At 38.3% G+C, this 11,797-nt stretch overlaps 1 protein-coding gene across 1 annotated transcript; it reads right to left on the bottom strand.

The window, feature by feature from the left end:
* Window positions 1-1,089: 1,089 nt before the first annotated feature.
* Window positions 1,090-2,665, bottom strand: LOC137960010 (phosphoenolpyruvate carboxylase kinase 1-like). The gene is made up of 2 exons (XM_068807458.1): window positions 1,882-2,665; window positions 1,090-1,474 (listed from the first exon to the last, which is right to left on the bottom strand). Exons 1-2 carry the CDS (start codon window positions 2,657-2,659, stop codon window positions 1,419-1,421), a joined length of 834 nt encoding a protein of 277 aa, XP_068663559.1. The 5' UTR covers window positions 2,660-2,665; the 3' UTR covers window positions 1,090-1,418.
* Between the last annotated feature and the right edge of the window lie 9,132 nt (window positions 2,666-11,797).

The raw sequence follows: 11,797 nt of genomic DNA, 5'->3' as shown, positions 1-11,797 counted from the left end.
AGGCGGCTGTTCAGAGGGCCGAGGGCAGAGTCCCACTCCCACATGTTTCGCTATACCAGTCAACACGGCCGGTTTTTCTAGAAAACCGGCCATGCGGACCGTGGCATGTGAGGAGCAATAACCCATTTCTTCCTTGAACTTCGCGTTGAAAACTTGAACGGCTTATCAAATTTTTCAAATATAAATATCACACATTAATATTTCCAATCCGACTGCTTCTATGCAAGTCAACGACACTACAATCTTCCACTTTGGACTTATGGCTTGGAAAATTAGAAAGAAACTAAAGAAAAGAAAAACCTACACAGAAAGTCTAAAGATTCTGAGTATGCCACCGGTTCACAGCGAAACTATCTGATTTGATCTGCGGTTGTGCGGTTCCATCGGTCCAAGGGTACTTATTATTCCTAGTCACCGGAGACCGAAGACTGCCCATAACACTAAAATAATACTTCTCAGTGTATTATTCTAGTGTGACAATCCGTGTGACAATTGCCATATGAAGTCTATATAGCTCGAGGGCTTAACAGTAAACACCCCCACATAATGACCTAGAAAAATCTTGATCATAGAGTTGAACGGGGATACCTATAGGTATAAATATGATGCCCTGTTGTTATAAATAATAACACCCAATCTTGGATTTGTAATTTTAAGGCGGAATGGATCTTCAAGAAGCTTACAGCTTACATACAGCTTACAAGAACCGGAATCGGAGAGGAATTGGGAGCCCTCCGGGGGGGGGTGCGCATTTCGACGTTTTTTGAGTAAAGCAACTATATTTTGACGTTTCAAATTTGACATCACGCATGATAAAAGCGTCGTATCTGATGTCACGGAGACGAACCTACTTTCTGTAAACATTCAAAAGAAAAAAGAACAAGTTAAAAGCATAAACCAAAGGATATTCTAAAGACACCGTTCTTGGCGTGACAAAAACAAACGATGTCCGCGTCTTCCGCTACTTAATCGTTTTTTCTCTCTTCTAAATGTCCAGAAAGATGGACTCTCCCGGCGTAGTGGTCGACATGGCTGCTTTAACCAGGAAAAGCGGATTTCCAGTCTAAATATAACTCAAACAAATAAGAGTTCGTGTAAACTGTATTATACTGCCGCATAAAAACTCCGGCTTATATTCCGGCCAAGTACAGGTCGAGTACTTTTCTACAATATCTCCGGCGCTCAACCTCTCAAAAAAAAAAAAAAAAAACCAAACAAAAAGAAAGACCCAAAAGACTATATAGTAGACATGTATGCTGCTCATACTGCTGCTCCAGTAGCCCTCCGTAGAAAACTGGGACTGAAATGCTCTCTAACAGACTACAATCTTCCAGAAGATAGACCGGATCTGCAGGGCATGAGCACATATGTACACAATCCCTCTTTCTACAGTATATTCCATCGTAAACTTCTGCTTCTCAGGTCAGATCGTCCACCGACCCGACTGCACCTCCGCTTGTCATCCACGGGTGCCCTGCAAAAACAGAGGAACAAACTCAGTTAAAGAATAGTATAATAACTAAGAAAGGAAAATCCCTCTAAAATCTGGACTCTGAAAGGGATTTGGGAAGTCGAAAGAACGACCGCACATACGGCTAGCACTTAACAGACTATGATTCTAAAAATTGGAAAAGAGAAAACAAAAGTTAATAGAGCATATGAGCCGCTCAGTAAGAGAAATATTAAACGAGATGAGAAACCTTGTAAGAAACCAAAGAAACACTACATAAATGGACATTATCCGTAGAAGTTCTTTTAAGTGTTCAACTAGACAGGAGAAAGGAAGCTTTTAGCAATTATTTCTCGGACAAAAACCATGAAACAACAGCCGAAAAGAAGAGAATGAAAAGAAGAAAAATCGGTTAGATAAGAGTCACTTACTGAGTACTTGCTCAGCCGAGAATCTTCTTGAAACATCTTTACATAACATCCTACGAATCAAATCCTTAGCCGTCGGCGAGATCGAGTGAAAGAGACGGGTCGGAAACCGAAGATTACCGCGCAGCACCACCTCAAATATCTCCGCAGCTGAATCTCCATAAAAAGGCGGTATTCCAGCCAACATTATATACAAGATAACTCCGGCGCTCCAAACATCAACCTTCTCATTGTACTCTCTCCCAGCGACGACCTCCGGCGCTACATAGTACGGCGTTCCAACGATCCCCCTCAACGGCCTACCGACACCGAAACAGTCTGCCGACCCGAAATCTGCAAGCTTTAGGCGGTTCCGGTCATCAAAAAGGATATTATCCGGCTTAATATCCCTGTGAGCGACGCCTCGGCTGTGGCAATGAGCTATCGCCTCCATCAACGCCGACATCACCGCCGCCGCCTCCGTCTCCGAGAAAATCCGCTTTGAAATACGATCGAAAAGGTCAGGCGACGGACAGAGCTCAAAAACCATATGAAGAGCGTCTTCATCTTCGTAAACTTCAAAGATTTGGATAACATTCGGGTTTCCGCTCACCAAGTGCAAAATCTTTGCTTCCTTCTCGAGACATTCTCTATCAATGGCATCAGATAAGAGGCCTTTATCGATCGATTTGCAGGCGAAAAACTCACCGGAAACAGGCGAAAAGCACCGGAATACAGTCCCGAACCTTCCCCTGCCGATCTCTTCACAGATCTGGTAATCCCTCTTCAAAGCCTCGCTCATGTTATTTTCTTCCTCCTGTCTTCCCTTGCAAGGAAAGGTTTTGCAGACCCATAGGCGGTTTTATAAGCGACAACTGCGGAATTTCGGTGACGAATATTCGCTTGAGAACTTCTTCGAATCAGATTCGCCCACGTGCCCCCACCCATCAAGCGTACTAACTCAAATACCTACAATGCCATCAGTAGTTTAACCCCGCAAATCTCTTTGATAAATTCTAATTAATGGTGGTCTAGGCTTCTTAACCACATTTAATGGGAGATATCATGGACGGAAGTCTGAATAAAGAGAGTGGCCTCGATGATCCTGAGGATAAACCCGCCAAAAAACCAAAGCAGGCGTAGCACCTGAGGAACACGTGTCAAGCCGCAGTGAAGATGGGCGATCAGCCGTGTAACGGAACGGTGACGGGTGGGTGAAGACTAGGGAGGAATCTGCGGCCGTAATTAGAAAAAATGCCCTTTGGAGGCCGTTTCGTACTCGTCCGAAGTACACGGAAGGACTACCGGTTGCCGTCACGTGATCAAGTTGTGTTTCCTTTATGCCAATCAGATCGAAACGCGTGGCACATTGATGCCGTTTCTTGCTTCTTTTTCCTTGTCTTTTTTCTTTCCCCTTTTTATTCCTGAAAACTTTTTAAATTGCGTCGTGCTTATTATAAGCCGTCTTGTCTCTGATAAGCACAGGCGTGAGCCAGGATAAGCTATCCGCGCCGAGTTCCGCTGAGCCGTTGGCTTTGCCGAGGTTGTGGCCGAGGTTGTTAGCTGAAAGAACCCTTATATTTATGTGAAATACTAAAATACGCTCTCTCTCTTCTCTCGTCTACTTCTTCTCTGAGCTGTCTTCTCTTCTCTGAGCTGTCTTCTCCGTGCAGTATCATTTTCTCCCAATAGGGATCGATAGGGTACCGTATCTGATAAAAAAAAAAAACGATTTTCAAAATTCCAGGGAACGAGCATTAGGTCTTGTCTTGCATAATCAGCCGAAGAATACGAGGATAGCGGATTGATATATTAAGTAGAAGAACGATGCGATAATGCTCATCTTGTCAACCATTATCAGGATCTTTGCGGTCGGCGGAAAACGCTGTTGATGATGAAGGCAGAGCTCCACAAATGCGGTATCAGAAGAAAAGCCTACGAGCAATTTTGTCTTCGACCGAGGTGATTTCAATCCAGAGAAATACAGTTTTCTTACGCAATGATTTCGATTTAGTTCATGCTTCCGGTCTCATTCGTTACTCCCATCTGTCTTCTGTTTTTTTAATATAATACTGCTTTCATACGAACGCTGAATGGTGGAAGACATGAGAGACGCCATTATTTGTCGAGATTGAGCTGCGGGGTTTTGGATTATATGCAGTGTAGGCATGCTCGGTGGTGTTAGGTCTCTTGGCCTAGGTTTATTTGATGGTTTTTTTATTTGAAAATGCTCTTGTTTATTCAAAGATGCCTCAGGCATGCCGGTGACAACATGCACAAGTCCACTGCAGGATTAGAAATCATGCATTATGAACACAAAACTGTGAGCTTTGAATACTTAACAAGAATTTTATATCTCCATTATCAGTGTCTGTGGTCTGTGCATGATTAGGAGAACAGTTTCTTTAATGACCGTGTTGAGGAAGACAATGCTGTATTTTATTCGTTAGATATTTAAATATCTGTGTCCAACGACCTTATCTTGTAACTGAAAACCACTCTTGCTTCTGTTCTTAACACAAAACAACCCCGGAGTTTTTCACCAATGGGAGAAGGAGGTCTGTGACCTGTAATGTCTTCCTATTTTCCTTCTGCTTCTCCAATATAAGAGGAGAAACAGAACACATATCGTCTCCAGCAAAGAACATGAGGCTTACTGTTAGGGGTGGCTTTGAATCGAACCGGTTCGAGCTCGGCTCGGTTCTGGCTCATTTCGATTTGGTATACCTGGATCTCGAATCGATCTCAAACTCGGTTCGAGATTCATCTACAACTCGTTTGAGTTAATGAGCCGAGCTAGACCGAATCAAGATTCGGTTAAAAAGCTCACGAGCTAGCTCGTTAACGGGCTCGTGAGTCGCTGGATCGGGAGGACAGGGGGGAGGAACGCCTAGCCCCTCTTGTCTGCCGCTCTGGCCGCCTCTATTGCTGTCGACAGCTCCTCCCCGGCCTCTACATCCCCTTCCCTCGCACATGTGAAAGTCACACGTGCGAGATCATAAACAAGTAAAAAAAAAAACACTTTTTGTCCCTTCCTCGTGGCTCTTGAAGAAATTGCAAAGACATTTTAGTAGAAATACGTTTCTAGAGATTATTAGTGGTTTTTTCAATAAATGTTGAAAAAACATTTTTAGTAGAAATATAAGGACTATTAGTGCCTCATGTTTTTTGGAAATATTTTTCTAATTAAAAATTATTATTAAAAAATCATATAATTTTCTAAGTAAGATTTTATTGCCAAGATAGGCTAGAAAACCATATAGAAAAATTTTGAATAAGTATTTGACAATTGATGCTATAATACTTTTAACATGAGGCAATTTTCATTGCAATTTTGTGTTTGACATTTTATTTGATTAAAAATTTATCGATAACTATAGTAATATATTAGATTGATTATTAATTTTTATTTATTTCCCTAGAAGAGACAATAAGAGGTCCATTTAACTTTCCTAAGAAAATTTTAAAATATTTCTTGTAATTTTCTAGTAAGTCTCTAATAGTAATAGGATTTTATTTAAAGTTTTTTTTGGAAATATGTATCCTCCTATAATATAAATTTTCAATCAGGCTCGCTAGGGAGGCCATAATAAATTTATGACCAGATTCAAAAATTACAAAATAAGCTAGACAATATTTAGGGTAGAAAAGATTAATATTGGTGGGTTCTAATCCATTATCAAGATTCAATCACGAACCTCCCCTATCATTCTTTTTTTAAAAATGTATGCATAATTTTATAGATAATTTATTTGACATATATTTTATATAGAGTATTAAATATAGGTTAACCTCGAACTTGGCTAGAGCTCGAACATAGGCAGGTTCGGGCTTGGCTCAGCTCGATGCCACCCTTACTTACTGCCATACTGGAGCATTGCAGATAGGGGAGGCATTGAGCCGAGCCGAGCCCGAACCTGCCTATGTTCGAACCGAGTTTGATTTAAATATTTCGAACTCGAGCTCGAGCCGAGTCTAAAATTGTTATCGAGCTCGAACCTAATAATTTTAACCGAGCTCGAGCTTCAACATTCATTTAAAACTTTTCAAAAAATACATGTCTCGAGTTCGTGCTCCAATATACATTTAAAACTTTTCAAAAAATACACGTCAAATAAATTGTATATAAAATTAAGCATAAGCGTGGCATCGAATCCAGCTGAGTCTGAACCTTATTCAAGCCGAGTTTGATTTAAATATTTCGAACTCGAGCTCTAGTCGAGTTCGAGCTTAACCTACATTTAATACTCTATAAAAAATATATGTCAAATAAATTATATATAAAATTATGCATACATTTTAAAAAAAAAAGAATGATAGGGGAGGTTCATGATTGAATTTCAATAATGGATTAAAACACACCAATATTAATTTTTTTTACTCCAAATGTTGTCTAGCTTGTTTTGTAATTTTTGAATCTGGCCATAAATTTACTATGGTCTCCTTAGTGGCCCTGGTTGAAAATTTATATTCTAGGAAAAACTAGAAATATTTTTCTTGTGATACATATTTCTAAAAAAAACCTTTAAATAAAACCCTATTACTACTAGTGACTTATTATAAAATTACAAGAAATATTTAAAAATTTTCTTAGAAAAATTAAATAGACCTCTTATTGCCTGTTCTAAGGAAATAAATAAAATTAATAATCAATCTAATATATTACTATACTTATCGATAAATTTTTAATCAAATAAAATGTCAAACACAAAATTGCAATGAAAATCGCCTCATGCTAAAAGTATTATAGCATCAACTATCAAAAACTTATTCAAAAATTTTCTATACGATTTTCTAGCCCATCTTGGTAGGAAAATCTTATTTAGAAAATTATATGATTTTTTAATAAAAATTTTCAATTAGAAAAATGTCTACTAAAATGTATTTTTAATTTCTTCAAGAGTCATGAGGATGGAGAGTTTAAGGATTTTATTTTTCACTTTATGATCTCGCACGTGTGAAATCATCTTAGCATCGGGGGGGGACGGAAGCGGTGGCGATGGAAACAGAGGCGAAGGCGAGGAGAGGAAGAAATTGAACGGACGGCTATAGAGGTGGCCGACGAGCAGCTGTCGACGGCGACAACAACGGATGTGAGGGGCTCGGTGGTGACGAGGGAAGGAAAAAATGTTCCCCCCCTCGCTCCCGGTTCCGACTCGACCAGTTAACGAGTCGTCAAGCCGATCCCCGATCCCGGATCTCGAGCTCGAGCTCGGGGATACCGAATCAAACTGAGACGAGCTCGAGCCGGCTCGGTTCGAAGCCCCCCTTAATTGCAGAGACTCTTATCTCTTCAGTTCACATACCGCTACAGGTAGGGGTGGCTTTGAACCGAGCCAACTCGGTGTCTGCTCCGTTCGATTCGGTATCCCTTGATTTCAAGACGAGTTCGAGATCTGGGATCGGCTCGTTTAAATTAACAAGCCGAACTCGACCAAATCCAGGTTCGGCTCGACAGCTTGCGAGCTGACTCATTAACGGGCCGAGTCAGAACCGGGAGTGAGAGCGAGGGGGGAGGAAATTCTTCCTCCCCTCGACATTGCCGAGTCCCTCCCGTTCGCTGTTGTCGCCGTCGACAACCGCTCGCCAACCACCTCTGTAGCCATCCGTTCGATTTCTTCTTCCCCTCTCCTTTGCCTCTGTTTTCGTTGTCGCTGCTTCCATCACCACAGCTTCTGTTGCTGCCACCTTCATCGCAGCCGGTATCCCCGACAACAGGTCCTCGCCGGTGCTACTACACCCCCCCCACCCACCCACCCACCCACCCACACAGACACACACGAAGATTGCACACTGATATCATAAAATGAAAAAAAAAATCCTTAAACTCTCATTCCTCATGGCTCTTGAAGAAATTGAAAATACATTTTAGTAGAAATAAGTTTCTAGGGACTATTAGTGTCTCATATTTTTTGTAAACATTTTTCTAATTGAAAATTCTTATTAAAAAAATCATATAATTTTCTAAGTAAGATTTTTCTTCAAAGATGGGCTAGAAAACCGTTTAGAAAATTTTTGAATAAGTATTTAACGGTTGATGCTGTAATACTTTTAGCATGAGGCAATTTTCATTGCAATTTTGTGTCTGATATTTTATTTGATTAAAAATTCATCGATAAGTAGAGTAATATATTAGATTGATTATTAATTTTTATTTATTTCCCTAGAAGAGGCAATAAGAGGTCCATTTAACTTTCCTACAAAAATTTAAAATATTTCTTGTAATTTTCTAATAAGTCACTAATGGTGATAGTATTTTATTTAAAGGTTGTTTATGAAATATTTATCATTGAAAAAATATTTCTAGTTTTTTCTAGAATATAAATTTTCAACCAGGAGCACTAAGGAAGCCATAGTAAATTTATGACCAGATTCAAAAATTACAAAACAAGTTAAACAACATTTGGAGTAAAAAAGATTAATATTGGTGTGTTTTATTCCATTATTGAAATTCAATCCTGAACCTATGTATGCATAATTTTATATATAATTTATTTGACATATATTCTATATAGAGTATTAAATATAGGTTAAGCTTGAACTCGGATAAAGCTCGAGCTCAGGCTCAATTAAAATTATTAGGCTCGAGTTCGATTACAATTTTAGATTCGAGGCTAGGGTCGGTTCGAGCTCGAGTTCTAAATAATTAAATCAAGCTCAGCTTGAACAAGGTTCAGACTCAGTTGGATTTGATGCCACCCTAATACCCAATTTTAAGTAAAGGTCATTCCCAATTTTATGTAAAATGTATGCATAATTTTATATACAATTTATTTGACATGTATTTTTTGAAAAGTTTTAAATGTATGTTGGAGTACGAACTCGAGACATGTATTTTGTGAAAAGTTTTAAATGAATGTTGAAGCTTGAGCTCAACTCGAACTCAGTTAAAATTATTAGGCTCGAGGTTGATAACAATTTTAGGCTCGAGCTCAAGTTCGAAATATTTAAATCAAACTCATCTCGAACATAGGCAGGTTCGGTCTCGGCTCGGCTCCATGCCACCCCTAGTTGCGGGCACCCAATCTCAACTGGTTTTCTGTATCCAACTCATTCTTTCGCACCCGGCCAATTCTCTTCGGCACTTTCTGGGTAAGTTAGTGCAATGAATAATTTAGTACAACAACTTGACCCTTGCAAAGTTTTGAAACCTTCTTATCAATTTCGTGGACCATAACATTTTTTTCCTGTTTCAAGCGCTACTTTTTTCTCTGTATCTTAGTTAGACACAACTTGAGAGTGATTTTATTTTGCAAAACTCAAGAATTGGGAGAAGAAAGAAAGAAATTGAGAAAAAAAGGGGAATGTAGAAGGATATTACTCTGAAGAGCCTGAAAAGGGGGTGGTTGGGAATCGTGCACGAATTCCCATACCTTTTAAATAATTGTTTTAAATTATAAATTATAAAAATACCCTTATACATTTAATAAACTTTAATTTATCTCCTTAACTACACATCTTATATACATGAAAAATTAACCACTAGCATAATTTAACATGCATAATAAGATTACATAAAAAAATAACCACATAGATGGTAAAATGACCAAAATAACCAAAATCTCCCTGAATGTATTTCTGAACACTTCCTCTCAAGGTGTAGTGTATATATCCATGCTAGAGGCCTTAGTGAAGATATCTCCCAACTGATCTCCTGACCGAACAAACAGAGTTACTACCTCCTTTTTCATCACTATATATCAAATGAAGTGGCAATCTACTTCTATATATTTAGTTCTCTTATTGAAAACTAGGTTACTAGCAATAAAGATGCAGTTTGATTATCACAAAATATGCTCATTGGCTCATCCTGGTTGAAACTCGCAAGACTGACCTAACCCACATCAACTAGTTCATTGTGTGAGTCATCGTCTTGTATTCAACTTCTGTGTTAGACCGGGCTACAACATTCTACTTTTTACTTATCCAAAAACCAAATTTCATCCTAATAAGACACAATATCCAGAGGTTGACTTCCTGTGTAGTTTGTACTCTGCATATTCTACATTAGAGAAAACCTCTATCTTCGTATGATTAATAGGTATAAAGGAAAGACCTTTTTCCTAGTGCTCCTTTTAAATACCTCAAAATTCTTTGTGCAACTTGTAAGTTTATTTTTCGAGGATGTTTTATAAACTGCCTCACTACACTTATTGCAAAAGAAAATATCAGGTCAAATAACTGTTGCATAAAATAACTTTCCCACAAACCTCCGTTATTGTGGTCTGTCATTTAATTTAGCACTCTGATCATCATGGAGGCCATGCTCCACTTCCATTGGGGTATCAACTGGCTTGGCACCCAACAAATAATATCTTGAAGCATATCTATTATATATATACGTTATGTCATAACAACGCCTTCTTTACTTTTCGCCACATCAATACCCAAAAAATATTTCAACGATCCCAAACAAGATTTGGTATCCTCTATACCAGAAATATCACTCCCAGATAATATAATATCATCTATATAAACCAAAAACACCACAATTACAAATGACTTGTTCATCACAAACAACTTGGCTGAATTTTTCAAGACATGCACCTGGACTATGTTTTAGCCCATAAATCGCTTGTTTATATCCTGGAGGTTTTTCTATATACACCTTTTCTTCTAGATCACCATATAAGAAGGTATCTTTAATGTCCAGTTGACATAGAGACCACCCTTGATTCACTGCAACCGAGATCAAAACACAAACATATGATAAATGAGTAATATGCAAAAAAGTTTCAAACACATCAATACCAAAAGTTTGAGTATACCCTTTTGCAACCAACCGAGCTTTATACCGTCTCCATTATTCTATAGTGTAAACCTAGCTACAACCAATATTCTATAGTGTAAACCTAGCTACAACCAATAACTTTGGCTCCTGATGGTAGATCACATAGTTATCAAGTGCCCCGATCAACCAAAATATCCATAGTTTGCTTCCAATGAGGAGACGAGAGAGCCACTTACACTGAAGAAGGGATAGTGTAGGTAGAAACAGACAAAACAAAATTTTTATAAGAGTCAAATAAGGAATAAAAAGACACGCACTGAGATCACGGTTACCATGTATATTTAATTTTCCTAACACCCTTCCTGAGTACAATAGGAAGATGTAGATCTTGAGACAAGTGAGTCATGGTCTGGTGAGAGAGTAAGAGGAGTTAGAGGTGATACTTTTTTCCTGCATTTATATATTTGTAATGATTTCTCAATAGTGACGTCTTGTGACGGTCCAACTGGTACAAGGATAACAGGTGTTGATCCAAGGGAGACAACATGATTAGACAATAAGGACACAGAGGAAAAGAATGCACATCCTTAAAGAAAGTAACATCAGTAGATACAAATATTTTTCTAGTGGACAGGCAAAAACATTTGTACCCATCCTGTGTGCAAGTGTACCCCAAAAATACACATTTAACTGTTAAGGAGATAATTTCTCCTTGGAAGATCCAATACATGAGCAAAGTAGACACATCCAAACACTAGGGGAGAAATAGGAAATAATGGCATAGACAACAAAAGAACTTGCATAGGATTTTTTCCTTCTAACACAGACAATGCATTCTATTAACTAAGAAACAAGTAGTAAAGACAGCATCACCCCAATAAGACTTGGGCACATTCATATGTATCATCATTATCTTAACCACCTCCACTAAATGGTGATTTTTACGTTCAACTACAGTTCAACTACGCCATTTTGTTGAGGGGTAAAAATACATGATGTTTGATAAATAATTTTTTATTTCTTGACAAAAGACCTAGAATTTATTACTCATAAACTTGAGGTCATTATCAGTATGCAAGATATGAAGTGAAACAACAAACTAATTTTTTATTTCATTGAAGAAAATTTTGAATACATCAAAAGCCTTGGGTTTTCCCTTAAAAATATAAATCCAAGTACACCTACAAAAATCATCGATAAAAGAAATAA

This window comes from Aristolochia californica, unplaced genomic scaffold, assembly GCF_029961685.1.
Source record: "Aristolochia californica isolate CCGP_79_NKW_82.1479 unplaced genomic scaffold, dmAriCali1.0.hap1 SCAF_1, whole genome shotgun sequence".
In the NCBI taxonomy this organism is placed as follows: domain Eukaryota; kingdom Viridiplantae; phylum Streptophyta; class Magnoliopsida; order Piperales; family Aristolochiaceae; genus Aristolochia; species Aristolochia californica.
This window is presented reverse-complemented; position numbering and strand designations above follow the sequence as displayed.

Excerpts from the sequence above, each read along its gene's own strand:
- LOC137960010 (XM_068807458.1), bottom strand. The coding sequence starts at position 2,659 with ATGAGCGAGGCTTTGAAGAGGGATTACCAGATCTGTGAAGAGATCGGC. Across the intron at positions 1,475-1,881 it reads CTCGGCTGAGCAAGTACTCA|GGCACCCGTGGATGACAAGC; the intron begins GTAAGTGACTCT and ends CTGTTTTTGCAG.